We start from the raw sequence: 22,594 nt of genomic DNA, 5'->3' as shown, positions 1-22,594 counted from the left end.
GGAAACTACCGCCCCATAAGCTTGACCAGCCTGGTCTGCACAGCTGTGGAAAGGATCATTATGGAACTCATAAACAAAGACATCGGGGACCTACAGACAATTGACCCTACCCAGTTCGGCTTTGTAAAAGGCAGATCCTGTCTTTTAAACCTGGTGGACTTTTTTGAAACCGTCACTAGAGCCATGGATGAAGGCAAAGCAGTTCATACAGCCTTCCTGGATCTGGCAAAAGCCTTCAACACAATACCCCACTCAGGCATCATAGACAAGCTCAACAGCTTAAATGTAAACCCGTTTGTCACAAGATGGGTTGCAAACTGGCTAAAGGACAGAACCCACAAAGTCAGAATAGCCGGAGGTATGTCAGACTTTAAGCCAGTCACAAGTGGAGTCCCACAGGGCTCTGTCTTGGGACCCCTCTTGTTCGGCATTTATTTCTCAGATGTGCAGGCAAACATAGGGGGGTTGTGGCTGACAAAGTTCGCAGACGACTGCAAGCTAGCCGCCATCATCGACACACCAGCTGACACATGCATCCTCCAGAAGGGCCTCACAGAAACAGATGACTGGTGCCAGAGTCATGGCCTTAAACTAAATGCCAAAAAATGTATAGTCATCCCCTTTGGAAAAAACAAAGTACCCACAAATTACCACTTAGGTGGTTATCCATTAACTACGGAAAAAGTAATCAGAGACCTGGGGACCCAAGTTGACAGTGACCTCTCATTTGACACCCACGTCGCCATAGTGGTTAGAAAGACCTTCTACCTTGCCCACCTTATCATGAAGGGATTTACATCCAGATCAAAGGATGTCATTGTACCCTTATATTCCTCCCTTATCAGGCCTATGATTGAGTACAATGCCCCATTTGGTATGTACCACACCCGGCACCTGCAGCAGCTGGAGAGACCCCAAAAGTACCTTACCAAGAGGATCAAGGGTCTCCAGCATGTCATATGCTGCCAGACTGAAAAAGCTCCAGCTCTATTCTGTTGCATACCGCCTGCTCAGAGGTGATCTGTGCCTTACGTACAAGGCCATGTCCAATTCAGAATTAATGGACATGCTCCACCTCAAAAAATCCATATCCATCAGAGCCACGAGAGCTAAAGATCTAAACCTCAGCACAAATATGAATAGGACATGCTGGAGGGACAGATTCATAACTCAGAGGCTTCCCACACTCTGGAACAGGATACCTGTCCATGTTAGGCATCAGAAAACAGGTCCTAAAACGAAGAGAAATTTGGACGAATGGATGGGTGATCGTATGTTTACCCCGGGGGTCATCTCTGTGTCATTGCTAGATAGAGGCACAGTAAACTAAATTTAATTTAAATTGTACACTTTTGTATCATTACATGGGGTGGCGAAAGCCACATACACTTTGGCTAGGCTTATAAATGCCCTAGGGCAGATAGCCTAGTACTGTACTATGAAACTATGTAACTATATATATATATATATATATATATATATATATATATATGTATATGTATGTATATATATATATATATATATATATGTATATGTATATTAGTATGTCTTCCTTTTGATAAAACAGCAAGCAAGATTTGGGGTATGTTAGAGGTTGGTGCATTATGGGTAAGGGAGAAGCTCAAGAGAGTTATGGTGGCCATGAGGTATACTAATGGCCAAGTCTGATCAAAGGATCAGGTCCGAACCCAACAGTTGAATGAAAAAAAACTACACAGATGGAATGTTACAGTAAATGCATAACATCCATCTGGGGTATGAACGGAGTGAACAAGCTACAGCCCATTTGTTAAGAATACTGCAACAGTGATCAGTAGGACATCTGCTGTTATGGTAAGTTCTTAAACAACAGTATTATCCATCTGTGGGGAATTCCTCAAGTTAGACAACTTCGCCTGCTCTCTGAACAATCATCTGGCAAAATTATTTTCTAGGACTCTATACAAGACTGAATCGCACTCTGTGAAAGATGCCTTTTCTTTTCTTTGTACAGGAATATTTTTGCATGCCTTTCCACCCTTTTCACTAATATCCGGTGTTCTTCTGAAGATTCAGAAAGAATCCCCCAAGGTATTTGTTAACTCTGTTCTGGCCCAGGAATTGTGGTTCTCCCTTCTTTTGAAAATGGCCAGTGATAATTACCACAAGATTTTTCACAGACTGGATCTACTCGCGGTAGAACAGGGGTGGTTGATGCACCCTGACATCAATCATCTTCCATTGACAGCCTGGATGTGGGGTTTTAATTCGTTTTAGGACCTGTTTTCTGATGACCTGCAGCAAGTACTAACTCAGGCTATAAAGCCTGACAGCATAAAATCATATTATAGAAAAATGAAAAGGTTTTCTTGTTGGTGCTTACAACATAACCAGCATCCATTCAGGGCTTGTTGTTCTCTGGTTTTACAATATTTGTGTGAGTTACTATCCTTTGTCCTGTCTTATTCTTCTGTCAGGGTTCATTTATCAGCCATTTCAGCATGTCTGCCCGTGGATCCTCCTCTTTCAATACAATCTCGTGTCAGAATGCTCTTGAAAGGGGTTTTACATAAGAGGCCTCCAAGAAAAACTGTGATCCCTCCTTGGGATCTTGATTTTCTGCTTGAGAAGCTAACACTTCATTTGAACCAGCTAATCTGTCTGACTTGATGATCTTAACATGGAAATCAGTTTTACTGTTTGCTCTGACCTCTGCAAGAAGGGTATCTGAGTTGCAAACTCTTACGGTGAGTCATTCCTGTCTCATTTTCCACAGGGGTAGCTTTTCTTTGAGAACTAATCCTTTTATAACTAAAATGGAGTCTGTGTTTACCCTTAGACAAGCTTTCTATCTCCCTCTTTTCTTTTGTTAACCTAAAAATGAGGGAGAAAGGATATTCCATGCCTTGGATATCTATAGGCTACTCTGGTACTATTTTGATCTTTGGATCATTAGTTTGTTTCTTATGAAGGTATTAAGGGACAAACTTGTGTCAAAACAGACTTTTTTCAAAATAGTTGTCTAAAGCTATTGCCTTTTTGTTATTTTCACCAAAACAAACCTTTCATGGCCTAGCCTCCCTATGTCTGCTGGCAAAAAAGCTCTTAAGTGTCTGTGCCCAGACTTTATTTTAATTGGCTCAGCTCACGCTATTTGATGGTTTGGGCACATGGAAGGTACCCTGAAGATTCGGAAGCTGGCTGGCCTTTATCCTTAGCAAGATATAATCCGTTTAGCTACGGCTATTGTTATAAGTAAAACTTGCAGAACTGTACTTTTAATCGCCCACATGTTAAACTAACAGTTTGGCAAAAATACTCCTCCCACCTAGCTCTTCTAGTGCCTGAGCTTCTACTCTAATTCTGTTCATTTAGGTCAATCTCAGGACTTTATGTCTGTGCATCATAGAGGCAGGACTTCTGGGATTCATTCTAGATGGTCAGTTATTGTGTTCTCCACATGTTTTAAGTAAAAAAAAAAAAAAAAACTCCATGAAGGTTTATTTATTGGCCATTTCAGCATATTGCTATGGTTTTCCTGACTACCATTGTGACTCCTTGCATTTTTTTTCCAGAGGCGGTAGGAAAATAATTGATCTTCCCACCCAGGTTTGGCTGCCTTGCTTCCAAGACAGTACATTTATTTTATTTACTTATTTACATTTGTTGCCTGTCTGCCCCTGTGTGCAAAGTCCATTTTAAAAGGAGACCTGGTGGAAAATTCAAATATATAGAAAAACAGTGCAAGAATAACTGCTGTGCTGTAGGGTTGCGCAGGAACACTGTCTGGTTAAGTGATTTGATCAATGTAACGAGCAGGCAGGTAGATGCTGAAGAGATCATACACTGGTTTACAGGATGAAGCTTATCAGCGAAGCATATCCTTGATCCTTTGTGCTAAATTTCTAAACTGAAAATGCAATTGTTTTTTTTTTTATTCCACTCCCAAGAGAGCTGCAACAGCATGTCATTGACACTTGTACTTGTGAGAATTCAAATTAAGAAACATTACATCTGTTGAGCTTTTTTTTCTATAACGTATGTATTTTTTTTAACCAGGGCTTTGAACTTTGGAGGAATTGGTGTTGTCATGGGCCATGAACTTACTCATGCGTTCGATGATCAAGGTTTGTTTTGCTTTTAGGTATATTTTACTTATTTTGAATTTTCTTTGTTTTCTGGCAGCATTGTTGAGTGCTTATTATGATTTTGTACTTTAGTGATGCATTGACTACATACATTCTTGCTAAAAACAAGAAAATAAGTATATCTTGTATTTTAACTAATTACTGTATTATTTCTTCTTTTTACTGTTTGTGACTGCATCATTTTCTGTACTTAACTTCAACTGTACTATTAACCTAGATAGCATAGTCTAGGTTTAGATCTGTTGAATCTAGCCTGTTAATATGCTTGAGCACTAAAACAGCCATTTTACATTAAGAAGGGCTCCCCTGCACCCTTGTGGCAGAAGAGTGTAGATTCAGCCTTGTCTGCGCTTGGGATTGCTAGAGGAAGGTTCATTGTATGCTTTCCTGTTGGTAAATTATCTTAAAAGTGTTTTTTTCCGCCTGTATTTAAGTCTTGCAATTTAGAGTTGCTGCACACTGTGCAGCTGGGGTTAGCAATGCCCTGTATAGACGTGAACACCTTGAAGTACAATTTAGCCCTAAATATCTGTCAGTGGGACCCTTCCAAGATTCCATGCTTCTCTACGGCCAACTCAGCTGCACACTGAGCAGCGTTGCCACAGTTATCCGTAGCCAGCAAAAGAACAAACCCCTTTGTTCAAGCGCAAACACTAACTAGCCTACTCTCTTCCCTAATAGTTTTATGGCACTAAATATACAGAACCAACTGATTTTGCCAACATCCTAGCAGATAGGTTCAGTGCTAACTTTACCTCCTTCTCACCCCCCCCCCCAAACGCCCCATCTCTATACCGGAAGAAAGCAAAGTTCCTGTAATCACGGCTGCACAGGTAAAAACCACACTGTCCAAAGCCAAGAACACAACATACATGGGACCTGACAACATCCCAGGCTGCGTTCTACACGAACTACAGAATGAATTGACACCCCACCTAAGCACCATGTTCAGTTATAGCCTCACCTCAGACTTTGTGCCAACTGAATGGCGCACAGCAAAGGTTATCCCACTTCACAAAGGGGAAGCCACCGCGGACCCCTGGGAACTACCGCCCCATTAGCCTAATGAGCCTGGTCTGCAAGGCCATGGAACGTATCATCATGGAACTTATAAACAAAGACATTGGTAATCTCCAAACTCTGGGCCCCACCCCACCCAGTTTGGGTTTGTAAAAGGCAGATCATGTCTCCTAAACCTAATGGACTTCTTTGAAGCAGGCCCCAAAGCCGTAGACGAGGGTAAGGTGGTTCACACAGCTTATCTAGATCTTGCCAAGGCTTTTGACACTATCCTCCACTCTGGAGTTATAGATAAACTCCCTAAACTAGGTATAAATGCCTATGTCACAAGATGGGTTGCCAACTGGCTCACTGACAGAACCCACACTGTGAAAGTAGCAGACTCCAAATCCGACTTCAGACAAGTGGAGTACCACAGGGTTCAGTCCTGGCTCGTCTCTTGTTTGGTATCTACTTTTCTGAAGTACAGGCTAACACAGAAGGTCTTTGGCTAACGAAGTTAACAGATGACTGCAAACTAGGAGCCATAATCGAAACACCTAATGATGTGGACATCCTGCAAAGGGGCCTCACAGAGACAAATGCCTGGTGTCAAAGCCATGGTCTCAAGCTCAATGCCAAAAAGTGCATTGTCATCCCCTTTGGTAAAAACTCTGTACCCATGAGCTACCACACAGATGGTAGTCTACTTAACACTGAAAGTGTGATGAGAGACCTTGAGACACAGGTGGATAATCACATTGCCACATTAGTCAGGAAATCCGTCTACATGGTACACCTCATCGCAAAAGGTTTCTCATCCAGGAAAAAAGATGATGTTCGTGTTTCACTGTTGCAGTCATTACTCTTGGGTTATCCTGCTGACAGGCGACCCACAGTCGGCCAGAATTCCAAAGTCTAGGTCCGGCGTCGGTTGCTGTCACCTCTTCCCTGACGTCAGTGCGCCAGGGGTATAAAAGATGCAACCGATGCCATTTTCTTCAGTCTTTCTTGCCGCGCGGTGCCCGAAGCAGAAGCAGTTCGCAAGTGCCGTTTGGCCGACTCCTGAGATTTTCGAATTTCAGAACCGAAGTCTTCATTAAAGCCAAGTACCCCGTTGGGGAAACTTTTTTCTTGCTCCAGTCCGATGTCAGAAAAAGTTAACAATTGTATTTCTTGTGGGAAGCAAATACCTCATAAGGATTTTCACTCTTACCGTATTCCTTGCCTAGGCCCTGATCACAACGTTGCTAGCTGTCATTTTTGTGCTAGATTCAACCAGCGCACTATTAAGCGTCTGTTTGATTTTGCATTTCATTACTTTGGCCGAAGATTTAATTATACAATGCCGTCGGATCAGCCGACAACTGGAGTTTTCAAAAAACGCAAGGACAATGAAAAGGATAGGCATCCGAGGTCCAAAACCCAACGAAGCCTCTACTAGGCCAGTCGCTGGTTCATCGGTTCTCAGTGAGGTGCTTTCGCAGCCCCTGGCGCCCGCTACCTCAGAGTCACAGGCCGCTTCCGACTCCCACGTGGAGCCAACCGGGCCTCTGGATACTCAAGGTATTGGACACTCGGAAATCATTCCCTCAGATGGGTCCGGAGCCGCTGAGCAGGCATCGGCTTCTGAGGGTGTCTTCAGACCTACACAACTATACATTAAGCCATCTTCAGCTTCAAAGACAAAGACTAAAGCAGCTCTAAAGACAAAGAAACAAGTGAAGCATTTTCCTGTTCAAACTTCTATGCCTAAAAAACAGATGCTGAAAATGGCCGAAGACCTAATTACTTTGATCAGGGGTTCCCATCCCCCTCCTGATAAGAGGCCTAGGCAAGAGACTGTGTACCTTTCTTCTGATCAGGTTTCTATTTCCTCTGATTCCTCTTCTGAACAGGATTACTCTATGCCTCCTTATGAGGATTCTGATGCTGAAGAATCCATTCCTCCAGCCTCTCCTCCTGAGGATTATTCTTTTGGGGAAACCTTGCATACCATGAGGGAGCATTTCCACTGGGAAAGTCGGGATTATTCTGAATCTAAGAAAAGGCTCAGGAACTTTCTGCTACTTCCTCAGCACAGACCCCTTGCTATTCCTCCTGTTCTAGACATTGTAGATGTATTTTCAGAGTCCGGCCTGTCCCCTGACTCTTTACCCCCTGCACCTGCCAAGCCAGGCAGGTACTACAGAGTCCCAGATTCCCATAAATTTCTATACAAATACCCCGCTGCTGACCCAGAAACTATATCTCAGGGTCCCAAAGGGGTCAAAACCTCCACTGCAAAAAACCCTGTCCCCTCTGATAGGGATTCTAGGTCTCTAGACAGATGGGGGAAAAAGTCTACACCTCTGCTGCCCTGGCTGTAAGGGCTTTAAATTGTCAGTTTCATATGCTTAAATATCAGCAATATTTAATGTCACTGCTTAAACAGAAATTGTCAACAAATACTGAAAGTACAGAAAACAAGGAATTGTTGGATTTATTGCATGCAACTGAACAAGTGGGAAGGCATACATTGCAATGAGGTTATTATTCACTGGAGGCCTCTTGTAGGGCCGCTGTTACAGGTACTGATGTCCTTCAAGGATGCATCTGCAGTCCTTACAAATGGGTTGTCCTGTCGTCAGGCAGCCCTTCGGTCGGCCGGATTCCAAAGTCTGGGTCTGGCCTCGGCTGGTGTCGCACTCACCCGACGTCATCTCTGCTGGTCTTCGGGTATAAAGGCATCAGCCGACGCCATTTTCCTCAGTCTTTCTTGCCGCGTGGCGCCCGAAGCAGAAGCTGTTCGCAAGTGCCGGTCGGTCAGATCAAGAGATTACTACTACCGAATACTACTTCGAAGACTTCTAAAAAGCTAAGTACCCCGTTGGGGACTCTTTCTTGCCTCAGCCGATGTCAGAAAAAGTAAATAACTGTTTAACTTGTGGAAAACAAATACCTCATAAAGATTTCCACTCTTACTGTCTACCTTGTTTAGGCCCAGACCACGACGTAGCAGCTTGTTTAGCCTGTGCTTCCTTCAACCGACGAACGCTTAGGCGTCGGTCGGAGTTTGCTGAACAGTTTTTCGGCTCAGATTTTGCGTACATCATGCCGTCGGATCCTCCGACTACACAAATTGTTAAGAAACGCAAAGAGAAGGACCGACACTTGCGGTCCGCAGTTTCGGCCAAAACCACGGTTAAGCAAACCGCGAGTGTCTCGGTTTCGGCCGAAACCGAGCAAACGGTTCAATCCTCAGCCGAATCCATGACTACTACCGAGGCCCCTTCTGCCCTAGTTGAATCGGCCTCTGAAGTTTTGCCTACTAATGTGGTTTCTCAAGACTTATCGGATACCATCCCTTTGGATGTCTCTACCCCAGCATGTGGTGCTGCTAGGCCTCCTGCAGCCATGTCTATAAAGGCCTTTGCCAGGGCTAAAGCAGCCAAATCTGCTAAGTCTGTGCCTGTTAAGCCCCCCCTTTCACAGGCCCAGTTCCAGTTCCCAAATGCTTACACTGGCAGAGGATCTCATCTCTTTAATAAGGGGATCCCAATCTCACCCAGACAGGGCCTCTCAACCTCCAGAAAAGAGACCTAGAGCAGAGCACCCTGAGACAGGGTCCTCAGATGACTCTTCTGATGATACAGACAATACAGACCATCCAGAGGCTCCCTTTTCTACATATGAAGATTCCGATGCTGAAGAATCTATTCCTTCTGCCTCTCCACCAGAGGAATTTTCCTTTGGGGAAACCTTACATGCCATGAGAGAGCAATTCCAATGGCAAGGACAAGATTTCTCAGATTCAAGAAAAAGGCTTAGGACCTTTTTACACTTACCGCAACATAGGCCCTTAGCTATACCTCCAGTTCTTCCTGTTGTGGATGATGCATTTAATGATGTTTGCACTGCTCCAGATACTTTACCTCCAGCCCTGCTAAGCCCGATAGGTTTTACAGGGTACCGGACACTCATCACCACTTATACAAGGCCCCTCTTGCAGATCCTGAGACTATTTCCCAGGGACCTAAGGCAGTGGCTTCGACCTCAGCGAAAAACCCTCTCCCTTCTGAAAGGGAATCCAGGTCCTTAGAGATGGGGTAAAAAGTATACACCTCTGCTACTCTCTCAGCTAGAGCCCTGAACTGTCAGTTTCATATGATTCAATACCAAGAGTTTATGCTTGATCAGTTAACTAAGAAACTGTCTTCTGATGATCCCTTAGATAAGAAATATGTTCTAGAGATGGTCAATAACATTCAGCAGGTTAGTAACCATTCTTTAAAATGTGGCTATGATGCACTGGAGGCTTCATTTAGATCAGCCATGACTGGCACAGTTATAAGAAGGCATGCATGGTTGAAAGAACAGGTCTTACCGGATCATGTTAAAGCAAAGCTTTTAGATGCTCCTATGGATAAGGTCAGTCTATTTGGTTCTCCTGCCCAACAAGTAATAAAGAAAATGGAAGAGAAGGTAAAATCTGTACAAACAGTTAAAGATTTCTTACAGGTTCAGCCCCCAAGGTTTAGCAGGAACTGGCCTTCCAAAAATTGGTCCTTTCCAGACTCCTCTAAATCTCAGAGAGGCAGGAATAGACGTTCCAGAGGCAGAAATCAATCCAGAGGAGGTGCCTACAGGGGACGCCAGTGGCAAGGCAATAACCAACGAGGCACAGATTCGACCACTGCCACTACAACACAATCACAGTGACTTGACTCTAACACCGCCTACCAGGGAACAAATCACAGCACCCTTAGGCGGAAAGTTAGCCTTATTTTCAAAAAACTGGCACTATATCACAAGAGACAAGTGGATTTTGCAAATTATAGATCAAGGCTACAGGTTTCATTTCCACACCTTACCAGTAAAAAGAGGAATGCCAAACCTGCCACCAAATCAAAAGACAGAAGCTCTAAAACAAATAAATCAATTAACAAAAATTAGAGCTGTAGAAAGGGTACCACCTACAGAACAGGGCAAGGGATTCTACTCCAGACTCTTCCTAGTACCAAGAAAAGAGAACAGTTGGAGACCTATTCTAGACCTGTCCGCTTTAAACACATTCATCATTGTTCCAAAATTCAAAATGCTGACCCTACAGCAACTTCTTCCCATGCTGGGCAAGGAGTGTTGGCTGGTAACTCTAGATCTCAAGGAGGCATACCTGCACGTCCCCATACGACCAAATTGCAGAAGATACCTCAGATTTCCTGCAGGATCAGAGCATTATCAATTCTCAGCATTGCCCTTTGGCTTATCTACTGCGCCCAGAGTGTTCACGAAATGCCTGGCATCAGTAATCGCTCATTGCAGGCTTCAGGGAATCCAAATTTATCCATACCTGGACGACTGCCTGATACAAGCGGACAACCAAAGCAAGCTGACACAAGACTTACAAAGGGTCATTTGCTTACTACAAGCCCTGGGATACACAGTCAATCTAAAAAAGTCAAGACTGATACCATCCCAAACAAGAACATTTTTGGGTGCAAAATTGGACACAGTAAAACAGATGGCATTCTTAACTGCAGAAAAACAAGAACAACTTCCTCTTTATTTCTTGGCATTAACAAAACAGGACAAACTAACAGCAAGGAAAGTACTGCAGGCCTTGGGCTTCATGGCCTCCTGCATAATCCTGGTTCCCCATGCCAGACTACATATGAGAAAGCTACAGTGGTACCTAAAGAATTTATGGTCTCAACACAGGCACAGCTTAGAAACCAAAATACCACTAATCCCATGCCTGAAACAAGACTTCCTATGGTGGGCTCAGGCATGCCAGTCAAATCCAGGCTTGTCCTTCCACAACATTCAAACAAGCCAAACCATCACAACAGACGCCTCAGACCTCGGTTGGGGGGCCCACATGCAGGACCACTGCATTCAAGGCTTATGGACTCCAGATCAGCTGCACCTGCACATAAATCAAAAAGAAATGCTGGCAGTAAAACTAGCAATCCAGAATTTCAGACCATTCCTCAAAGAAGGTCAATTGATGATAAGGACAGACAACACCACAGTCATGTGGTACATCAACAAACAGGGAGGCACGCATTCATACCCCCTATGCGAATGGCTCTGGACCTATGGAATATGGCTCTGAGCTACAACATTCAGTTACAGGCAATATTTGTGCCAGGAAAAGAAAACATCCTAGCAGACATGTTAAGCAGAACAACCTTGGATGCTCACGAATGGATGCTACACCCGGACATCTTCAAGACCATCACAAAGAAATGGGGGACACCACAAATAGACCTATTCGCATCCCCACTCAATCACCAGCTCAAGAAATTCTGCACCAGGATATACCACCCACTTGCTTGGAAGGTGGACTCTCTATCCTTCAGTTGGAAAGGCCTGACAGCATACGCATTTCCACCTCTTCCTTTGATGCACAAGGTACTCCTGAAAATCAAAGAGGAGCGTCCGAGGATAATTCTGATAGCTCCAAATTGGCCAAGCCAACATTGGTATCCATTACTGAGGACCATGTCTCGAGGGGAAACGTGGACACTACCCCTGATCCCTTTGCTGTTAACTCAGAACAACTACAACATCCTACATCCCAACCTGAAAACTCTGCAACTAACTGCCTGGAACATTGCATAACAGCAACTAACCAAGATTTATCTCAAAGGGTTAAAGACATTATTCTTGAGGCCCGCAGACCTTCAACAAGAAGGAACCATGCAGGAAAATGGAAAAGGTTTGTCCTTTGGAGTACTGAAAGAGGGAAAGATGTGTCAAAGGTAGATATTGCCAACATCCTGGAGTATTTGGCAGAGCTTCTCCATACAGGCCTGTCCTACTCCTCCATCAAGATACATGCATCAGCTATTTCTGCAGAATACAGCTTCGATCCCCCTGTTTTCTCACATCCGCTGCTCAGACAGTTCCTGAGAGGAATCAAGAATGTAAAACCTCCTAGGAAACAACCATTACCAGCATGGGACTTGAACTTTGTGCTAGAAAAATTGACACTCCCTCCATTCGAACCAGCAGCAACAGCAGATCTTCAACACCTATCCTGGAAAACTGCTTTCCTACTGGCAATTACTTCAGCAAGAAGGGTTTCAGAACTACAGGCCTTAATGGCAGTACAACCCTTCTTAATCTTCCATCAAGATAGAGTATCCATGAGAACTAATCCTACATTCATGCCTAAGGTGATATCCAGAGTGTCTCTAAACCAGGCAATCCACCTACCTACCTTCTTTCCCAATCCACAGAACAGGGGGGAAAGACTCTTGCATACCTTGGATGTACATAGACAGTTGCGCTACTACCTGGACAGAACCAAGGGTAATAGAAAAACAGACCAGCTTTTAGTAGCTTATGCAACAGGAAGGGAAGGAAAAGCAATTTCCAAACAAACAATTTCCAAGTGGATAGGAAATTGCATAAGATTCTGTTACTCCTACCATGGAAAGCAAATTCCACAGAACATAAGGCCTCACTCTACAAGGGCTACTGCCACTACCACAGCTTTCTTACGAGGAGTGGCTACCAAGGACATTATTGAGGCTGCTACTTGGACCTCCGTTCATACATTTGCCAAGCATTATAACTTACCTCTATACTCTAGATCCCGAGCAGGGTTTGCCACTGCTGTTTTGCAAGGGATCCTAACTACACCATAATCCTTCTTCCTCCTCCCCTAGTTTGGCTATGGTATTCTACCCATTTGTAAGGACTGCAGATGCATCCTTGAAGGACATAGTACAGTTTTGTACCTACCATAAATGTAGATGTCCGAACAGGATAGCATCTGCAGTCAGGATTACCCACCCTCCTTCCCCTCTGTGGTACTCCTAGGGTATTTGCCCTCCTTATAGCTAGCTAGGGGGGGATATCTTATGGTGTATTTGTTTGTATATATGTACATACATGCTTAATTTTTGTTTGCCTTCTATTTTTATTGGAAACATTGGCATTTACCCAAAATTTAGTGTTCCAAGAGGGCAACTGGCATCTGGGGCAAGAAACACTGAGGAAAATGGCGTCGGCTGATGCCTTTATACCCGAAGACCAGCAGAGATGACGTCGGGTGAGTGCGACACCAGCCGAGGCCAGACCCAGACTTTGGAATCCGGCCGACCGAAGGGCTGCCTGACGACAGGACAACCCATTTGTAAGGACTGCAGATGCTATCCTGTTCGGACATCTACATTTATGGTAGGTACAAAACTGTACTTTATTAGAAGGCATGCTTGGTTAAAGGAACAGAATCTGCCTGATCATGTTAAAGCAAAATTACTAGATGCGCCTTTTCAACATGGTACTTTGTCTGGCACTAAAGCAGAACAGGTGTTGAAGAAAATGGAGGATAAAGCCAAATACATGCAGACAGTCAAGGATTTCTTACAGGTACAGCCACTCAGGTTTAGCAGAAACTGGCTCTCAAAAAAATTGGTCCTTTGCAGTATCAGACAGGCCGCAAAGAGGCAGATACAGGCGTCCCAGAGGCAGATCTCAACCCCAAGGCACATAAAGGCCGAAACAATGAGGTGCTCCAACCTCCAAAAGTGGAGAAGACAAATCACAGCCTTACAGGAAACGGTCTCAGACTTTCCTCTACCCAGACCCAAGCACTTCTCTTTTGGCAGCCCCCTTAGGGGGAAAACTAGCACTTTTTTCATCAAATTGGCAAATGGTTACCCAAGACAAATGGGTCCTGAACATAGTGTCCCAAGGCTAAAGGTTCCACTTTCACACTCTACCAAGGTCAAAAGGTAATGCCAGACCTGCCACACAATCAATGGGCAGAGGCCCAAAAGCAAATTACAGCCCTCATGGACATGGGGGCTATTCAGCAAGTACCACAACACGAGCAGGGGCAAGGATTTTACTCCATACTTTTCCTAGTACCCCAAAAGGACAAAACCTGGAGACCAATACTGGATCTGTCTATTCTGAATACATTTCTGGAAGTTCCAAAATTCAAGATGTTGACTCTACAGCAGCTACTGCCCATGCTGGGCAAGAAGGCTTGGCTTGTAACTTTGGATCTAAAGGAGGCATGCCTGTATTTCCCAATCAGACAGTCTTGCAGAAGATTCCTCAGATTCATAGCTGGCCCAATGCATTACCAATTCTTTGCACTGCCCTTTGGCTTATCTACTGCGCCCAGGGTCTTTACAAAATACCTGGCACCAGTAATTGCGTTTTGCAGACAAAAAGGAATTCAAATATATTTCTACTTGGATGACTGCCTAATTCAAGCAGAGAACAAAGATATTCTTCTGCAGTATCTGGCATTTGTAAAAAGATTACTAATTGGCCTAGGGTACACAGTAAACGAAAAGAAATCAAAACTAGTGCCCTCTCAAGAGATAATTTTCCTGGGTGCAAGCTTAAATACAACTGCCCAGATGGCTTATCTCACGCCAGACAAACAAAAACATCTGACTACTTACTTCAAAACATTGGCAACAAAAACCCACTTATCTGCAAGGAATATCCTGTGGGCCTTGGGTTTCATGGCATCCTGCATTCTACTAATTCCATATGCCAGACTGCATATGAGGAAACTACAATGGTATCTAAAAAGTGTTTGGACTCAGCATTGCCACAGCCTGGAGACAGTAATTGCACTCATTCCCTGCCTACAACAGGAACTTCGATGGTGGTCAGAAGCCTGTCACCACAACAAGGGTCTACCATTCAGTCTACCCACAGCCAGGCAAACACTGACAACGGATGCATCAGATTATGCCTGGGGGCCCATATGGCAGGAAAATGTATTCAGGGCACATGGCCTGCAAACCAGATGCATCTTCATATCAATCAAAAAGAGATGCTAGCTGTTCAAAACGCCCTGACAGCTTTCAAGGACCTGCTTCATCCAGGACAGTTACTGATAAAGACAGACAATACTACGGTCATGTGGTACATAAACAAACAGGGAGGTACACATTCCTACCCCCTCTGCAGACAAGCAATGACCTTATGGGACACAGCATTGGCTTTCAAAGTTCACCTGCAAGCACAATTCCTGCCAGGAAAAACAAATACTCTGGCAGACAATCTAAGCAGAAACCTCATGGATCCCCACGAATGGAAACTGGATCCACAAGTCTTCAGCATGATAATAAGGAAATGGGGATGCCCAGACATAGTTCTATTTGCCTCCCCACACAACTACCAATTGCAGAGATTTTGCAGAAGGATTTATCACAAGCAAGCATGGAAATTGGACGCCCTATCCTTCAGCTGGAAAAATCTAACAGTATATGCCTTTCCTCCACTGCCTCTCCTTCCCAGGGTACTCCTAAAGGTCAGACAAGAGAAGCCAAAAATGATACTGATTGCACCAGACTGGCCACGCCAGCACTGGTACCCAATCCTAAAGAGCTTGTCTCAAGGTCCAGCATGGATATTGCCACAACCTTCTCACCTGCTGACCTAACAAAACATTCAACTCCTGCACATCCTCCTCAGGACTCTAAATCTGGCAGCATGGCAGATATTGTAGCCATTCAGAACACTCCTCTTTCAAAAGCTCTCTTGGAGGTTATCTTGGATGCCAGGAGGCCCAGTACTAGAAAATCTTATGCAGACAAATGGAAAAGATTCTGTGCTTAGAACTAGGAACAAGGCATTTGACACATCCATACCAAATATTCCTCAGATTTTACAATACTTAACTGGGATGCTGAACAAAGGCCTTTTTTTCTCATCAATTAAGATTCATGCCTCTGCCATTTCAGCCCATTACAATACGGAACCACCTCTATTTTCACATCCCTTAATAAGGCAGTACCTCAGAGGGGCCAAAAACATTAGGCCTCCAAGGAGAGCACCAATTCCAGCCTGGGACCTCAATTATGTTTTGGAAAAACTTACACTACCTCCTTTCGAGCCAGCATCAACAGCAGATATAAAATTGTTATCCTGGAAAACAGCTCTGCTCCTAGCATTAACCTCTGCAAGGCGAGTCTGTGAGTTACAAGCACTCATGGCTGTGGAACCTTTCCTCATTTTTCATCCAGACAGGGTTTCTCTGAGGACAAACCCTACATTTATGCCTAAGGTGGTGTCCAGTGTGGCCCTCAACCAAACCATTCACTTGCCTACCTTTTATCCAAATCCACATAACAAGGATGAGAAAATTCTGCATTCTTTGGACATACACAGACAGCTATGCTTCCATTTGGGCAGAACTAAAGCCTTCAGAAAAACTGAGCAACTTTTAGTGTCTTATGCTACGGCATCACAAGGAAAGGCTATCTCAAAACAGACCATTTCTAAATGGATAGGCCATTGCATCCATTTCTGTTATTCTCAACATGGCAAATCAGTGCCTAAGGGTATCAGGCCTCATTCCACCAGAGCACCAGCCACTTCAGCAGCCTTCCTCAGAGGAGTACTAACCAAAGATATCTTGGAGGCTGCAACCTGGAGTTCAGTGCATACCTTCACAAAGCACTACCACTTACCTCTATACTCTAAGTCCAGAGCAGACTTTGCCACTGCAGTCCTGCAGGGCCTCTTAGCCTCTCCTAATCCTATTTAGCCCAGCCACCCATCCTCAACTTTGGGATTCAACCCAAGAGTAATGACTGCAACAGTGAAACACGATGAACATAGTACAGTTGTGTACGTACCATAAATGTAGATGATCGAGTGTATTCACTGTTGCAGTCCAGGTTACCCACCCACCTTCCCTCTTTTTCTTCTCTGGGTCTATCTGCACTACTCTATCCTATACAACCTATTGGGTGTATTTGCTTGTAGATGAAGGAAATGTAATTTCTGTGCATGCATTTTTATTGACATATTTTTTCAGCCTACTAACTTGGGGGCACCTGACATCTGGGGCAAGAAAAACTGAAGAAAATGACGTCGGTTGCATCTTTTATACCCCTGGCGCACTGACGTCAGGGAAGAGGCGACAGCAACCAATGCCAGACCTAGACTTTGGAATTCTGGCTGACTGCAGATCTTCTGCCCGCAGGATAACCCAAGAGTAATGACTGCAACAGTGAATACACTCTAACATCTACATTTATGGTAGGTACCCAACTGTACTTTATTGTTCCCCTCTACTCGTCACTGATTAGATCCATTGAAGAGTACAACGCCCCTTTTGGTATGTACCTCACAAGACATTTACAACAACTGGAAAGGCTGCAGAAATACTTCACAAAGATGATTACCGGCCTCAAACAGATGCCCTATGCAGACAGTCTCAAAAAAACTCCAGCATGTTAAGTTGTCAATCTCGCCTTCATTCTTGCTGGATGGGTTTGGAGCCGAGCTTGCCATACCTACATCCTGCAGGTGTAGGGGTCCCAGGCAATAAATACAAGAAGTGTGACCGTCTGTCAGAGACATCTTCTGACAGCACGAGTCACACTTCTTGAAACCTGAGACCCTAGTGTCTTTAGACATGTTTGAGCCCTAACACACACACACACCAGTCAGTCCAAAAAATTGACACTGACTAAATAAAAACTAAGTACAGTGAAAACAACAACACACACACCTAAACAAATCCTGACAGGAACTGTGTGGGAGGGTAAGGCCTAAGGCCTGAAAACACAGAAAATAAGGATAAGGGGACGGGAAGGTAACGGGAATGGAGCTAAGTGAATAGGGTAAACTAAAAACTATAAAGAGTAAAAATTTAGGGTACTGGGATATCTAATTTTCTCAAAAAGAGTAATGAAATTCACTTACCAGGAGCTGGTAAAAAAGATGACCTCATTAGCGAAGCGGCAAACGAGATCTGGGTAATCACCGCCTTGCATCATGGGATATGGGGCTGCCTCGAGCTGGTAAAAGTGACTCTCGAGCTTAGCAAGTGCCGAGTTGGAGCCGAGGATCGGCTCCGAACCCATCCAGCAAGAAAAAGCGAGAGAAGACAACTAACATGGAACGTTATGGTAGGTACATAACTTCTAATTTACTCTGTCGCATATCGCCTACTCAGAGGCGATCTCTGCCTAACTTATAAAGCTATGTCAAACCCAGAGCTGTTGGACATGTTCCACTTAAAGAAATCCCAATCCCTCCGAGCTACACACTCTAGGGACCTAAACCTTGTCACCACAATAAACAGAAAATGCTGGAGGGATAGATTCCTTTCCCAGAGACTTCCCATACTCTGGAACAAACTACCTGTCTACATGAAACAAAGCTCTTCATTAGTACTCTTCAAGAAAATTCTTGATGATTGGATGGGAAATAGGAAATTCATCCCGGGGATCACCTCTGTGGCTCTGCTCATTAGGGGCACAGGAAAATAATTTTCTTGGGTGGTGAAAGCCAGGGTACTTTTTTGGCTAGGCTTGTATAGGCCCTAGGGCCAATAGACTAGTACCTACCTCTGAACCTATACGGTAAAAAAACAGCTATAATGGGCTGGCAGTTTCCCATCATTTCTCTGGCCAGCCTGATTGACATGGACATCCTGAGGCAATGTAGTAATTGCCTCTTGTATACTGACAATCACTTACTCATCAAACAAACAAATACCTTATGTGAGAGATGCAATTACGCTGTGAAATTTGAGACAGTTCTCTCACATAAACTGGGTATCAAACAGTTTGTCAGCAGACACACTTCCTCTCACACAAAATAATTTCACAACATACAAACCCACATATGTGGATGTACTCACTAGAAGCCTACCAAGAGATCAGAGACCACCCAAATGTAACCCACTTTGCACACACGGCTATGCAAATAGTAACCTCTACACATAACACATGCACCAGTGTCTCAGCAAATAAGCCCCTATGACAAAACACTTCAAAATTTAATGTCTTAGTCATAGGTGACTCCATAGTGAGAGACGTCCCCCTCACGGCGCTGGCCAAAGAGAAGGTCACAGTCAGCTGCCAGTCAGGTGCCAGGCTTCATCAAATCACGCATGCACTCAAGTTATTCAACAAGTACGTTATGACGGTTATAGTCCATGTTGGGGTAAATGGCTTGAGAAGTACCTCTCTGGACTGTATGAAAAGAGAGATGACTGAACTGTCAGATTGTGTCCTAAGCAGGTGTGATTCTGGCCCTAAGCAGCATTCTACCTCCAACCTGGAGAATGCCACAATATAAACAAAAAAATGATCCACTTCAGCAGTTGGTATAGCCTCTGTTGTCTGTCAGGGGAGGGTCCAGTATCTGTTAACCTGGGTGGTTATGGTTGACAGGCGAGACTGCTTTGCTAGAGATTATCTGCATTTGTCTGCTCTAGGCTTTCAGATACTGGCAAAGGAGCTGGTCTCCCCCATAGTGCCTTTTTAGTCAATGTCAAAACAACAATTTCCAGTTTAACAAAATCCACTTGAGACAAACAAAAGGTTTTGCTGCTTATTGCTAGTAGTCTGAATGCGAAGTTGCACTCCCTGGAGGTCATTTCAAGCCTAGCCATTTCATGTTAATGTAATACCACAGAAATGTTGGTTAATACCCAAGATTGCTTTTATTTTTATTTTTTTACTCAAGATTGCTTTTAGTAATGGTTGCCATTATCCAGGAGGGTTGTGGGTACTATTGCGTGTAAGAAGTTATGGTGCCCCATCCACTCGTCCAGGTCCCTTTTGAACAGTGTCATAGAGGTGCTCTTTCACATAAATAGGTAGCTTATTCCAAAGATGCGGCAGTTGCTGGGAGATAAATCTGTTCCTCCAGCATGTCCTGTTTAAGTTGCAGGCCATATCTGGGTCCCTGGAATGAGTTTCTCTAGTTCTGTTTTGATTTATGGATATGCAGCAAGTTCGTTAGGTTTGGGTCTAAGATTGCTGTGTAAACCAAGCATAAGTCTCCCCTGCAAAGTCTATATGATAGAGTAAATTGTCGGGGCCTTTAGTCAGTCTGTGCAAGGCACAAGCTAGAGTCCCTTGATGATCTTTGTTAGAAATCTCTGAGGTGTCTCCAATTGCTGCAGGTGCTTTGTAAACTACATACCGAATGGGGCATTATACTTAGTTATGGGACAGATTAGTGCTGAGTATGGAGGGGTTATAACCTCTGTTACTTTTGAGGCGATGCCTTTACTAATAAAGTGTGCTACATAAAAAGCCTTTCTTATTAAATTGGACACATGGTGGTCGAAGTTAAGGTTGCTGTCAACCTGTGAACCCAAGTCCCTTACCATGTCATGGGTACTTTAGGGTATTGTTGTTGATTTGATAGTGTGAAGGCACATTTTGTGCTGAAGGGAATGATGATGCTTTCTTTGCATTCGGTTTGAGACCATGACTAAAACACCAGTTGTCGGTCTACGCAAGACTCTCCTAGAGTATATTGACATCATTTGGAGATTCAATAATTGCACCCAGTTTGCACTTGTCTGCAAACTTGGTGAGCCACAGCCCCCCCTTAGTTTTGACCTGCATTTCTGAAGTATAAACCAAACAATAGGGAGACCCAGCACTGACCCTGTGGCACCCTACTGGTAACAGGTGTGACGGTTGATGTGGAGTCGCCCACTTTCATAGTGTATGTCCGGTTTGTGAGCCAGTTAGCAACCCATCTTACAACAAAGGGGTATACATTCAACTTGCTGAGTTTAACGGTAATATCCAAGTGTGGGATTGTGTCAAAAGCCTTTGCCAAGTTGATGTATGCTCTGTGAACAGATTTGCCCTCTTCAATGGCCCTGGTCACATTTTAGAAAAAATTCACAAGATTTAACAGGCAGGATCTGCACTTGATGAAGCTGAATTAGGTAGGATCCAGGGTTTAGAGGTCTCCTATGTCTTTATTTATAGGTTCATAGGTTAGTACTAGGCTAATTGCCCTTATGGGCCATTTTAAGCCTAGCCAATTACCCCCTGTGAGAATCAAACCCCATACCTTGTGTCTGTAAGGCAAACACCTTACCATTATGCCAGCCTTATGAGGTCCATCGTGATAACATTCCATGGCCTTACAGATGAGGCTGGTCAGGTTTATGGCTCTGTAATTCCCCTGGTCAGATGTTCTTCGTGTTTCACTGTTGCAGTCATTACATTTGGGTTATCTGCTTGCACTAGCCCTCAGTCGGCCTGATTAACAAAGTTTTGGGTCGTACGTCTGTTGCTGTCTCTTCTTCCGTGACGTCATGTCGTCAGGGGTATAAAACATGCTGCCGATGCCATTACATCAGTCTTTCTTGCCGTGCGGTGCCCAAAGCAGAAGCATTTCGCAAGTGCTGGTCGGCCGACTCCTGAAATTTTCATTTTCGAGTTTCAGAACCGAAGTATTCAACTAAAGCTAAGTACCCCATTGTGGAAACTTTTTCTTGCTCCTTACCGATGTCAACAAAAGTTAATAATTGCATTTCTTGTGGAAAGGAAATACCTCACAAAGATTTTCATTCGTACTGTATTCCTTGCCTAGGCCCTGACCACGACGTACCTTGCTGTCGGTTTTGTGCCTTATTTAATCAATGCACTATCCATCGTCTGTATATTTTCGCCTCACCATACACCTCTGCAACCTTAGCTATCAGAGCACTCAACTGTCAGTTCCATGTGCTAAAATATCAACAGCACACTTTGGAACTATTAAAACAAAAGATTTCTACCTTTCCTGACTGTGCCAATTTGAAGGAGTTAGCAGACTTAGTGCACTCGACTTGTCAAGTGGCAAAACACTCTTTGCACTGTGGATATGATGCACTAGAAGCCTCAAGCAGGGCAGCAGTGTCAGAATCTATCATTAGGAGACATGCAAGGTTGAAGGAACAGCCTCTCCCTGATCATGTCAAGTCTAAATTAATTGATGCGCCCTTGGATAAGGAGCGCATGTTTGGAGTAAAAGCAGAAGAGGTGCTTAAAAAGATGAAGACAAAGCAAAATCTATGCAAACAGTAAAAGATTTCTTTCAGGTTCAACCTCCCAGGTTCAGCAGGAATTTCCCCTCTAAGCACTGGTCATTGCCAACACCTAGTAGACTGGAGCAAGGAAAGCCCCGCAGGGACAGACCACCCAGGCCTTTATCCCAGGGACAGTAGAGAACCAAACATTGGCCCACTTCTTCCCCAAAGGCAGGGAGGTCTAAGCCATCCTTCTATGGCAAAAAAACTCTCAGCGACCCCCCCCCCACCCCGCGCCTGCCCTTTTTTTACTCACCAAAACCTAGGAGGAAGGCTCTCGCTCTGCAAAGAAAATTGGCTTTCTGTAACAAAAGACCAATGGATCTTAAAGATAATTTTTCAGGGATACAAATTTTCTTTCAACGAGCTCCCAGTTCCAAGAGAGTATCCAGACTTGCCTCCAAATCACTGTGCAGAGGCATTGAAACAAGTCCAAACTCTCATATCACAGGGGGCAGTAGAACCTGTTCCCGCAGATCAAACAGGCAAAGGCTTTTATTGCAGACTATTCCTCATTCCCAGAAAAGAGGGCACTTGGCGCCCCATCCTGGATTTATCCATTTTGAACACCTCCCTTGTGGTCCCCAAATTCAAAATGCTAACTTTGCAGCAGCTGCTGCCTATGCTGACAAAAAAATGTGACCCAAGAACTAAAAGATGC

General features: G+C 44.2%; 1 protein-coding gene across 5 annotated transcripts in view; it reads left to right on the top strand.

Annotated features, from left to right (window-relative positions):
* ECE1 (endothelin converting enzyme 1) overlaps positions 1 to 22,594 on the top strand; it is a 4,237,764-nt gene that overhangs the window by 3,724,543 nt on the left and 490,627 nt on the right. For all 5 annotated transcript variants that reach the window (XM_044063171.1, XM_044063172.1, XM_044063170.1 and 2 more), the window contains one exon: positions 4,039 to 4,106. In XM_044063171.1, coding sequence (XP_043919106.1) covers positions 4,039 to 4,106 — 68 coding nt within the window. The remainder of the gene's footprint in view (positions 1 to 4,038; positions 4,107 to 22,594) is intronic.

Source organism: Protopterus annectens, chromosome 2.part1 (assembly GCF_019279795.1).
Source record: "Protopterus annectens isolate FY-2018-M chromosome 2.part1, PAN1.0, whole genome shotgun sequence".
Lineage (NCBI taxonomy): Eukaryota > Metazoa > Chordata > Ceratodontiformes > Protopteridae > Protopterus > Protopterus annectens.
Note: the sequence above shows the minus strand (reverse complement) of the source record. Positions and strands in the feature narration are given on the sequence as shown.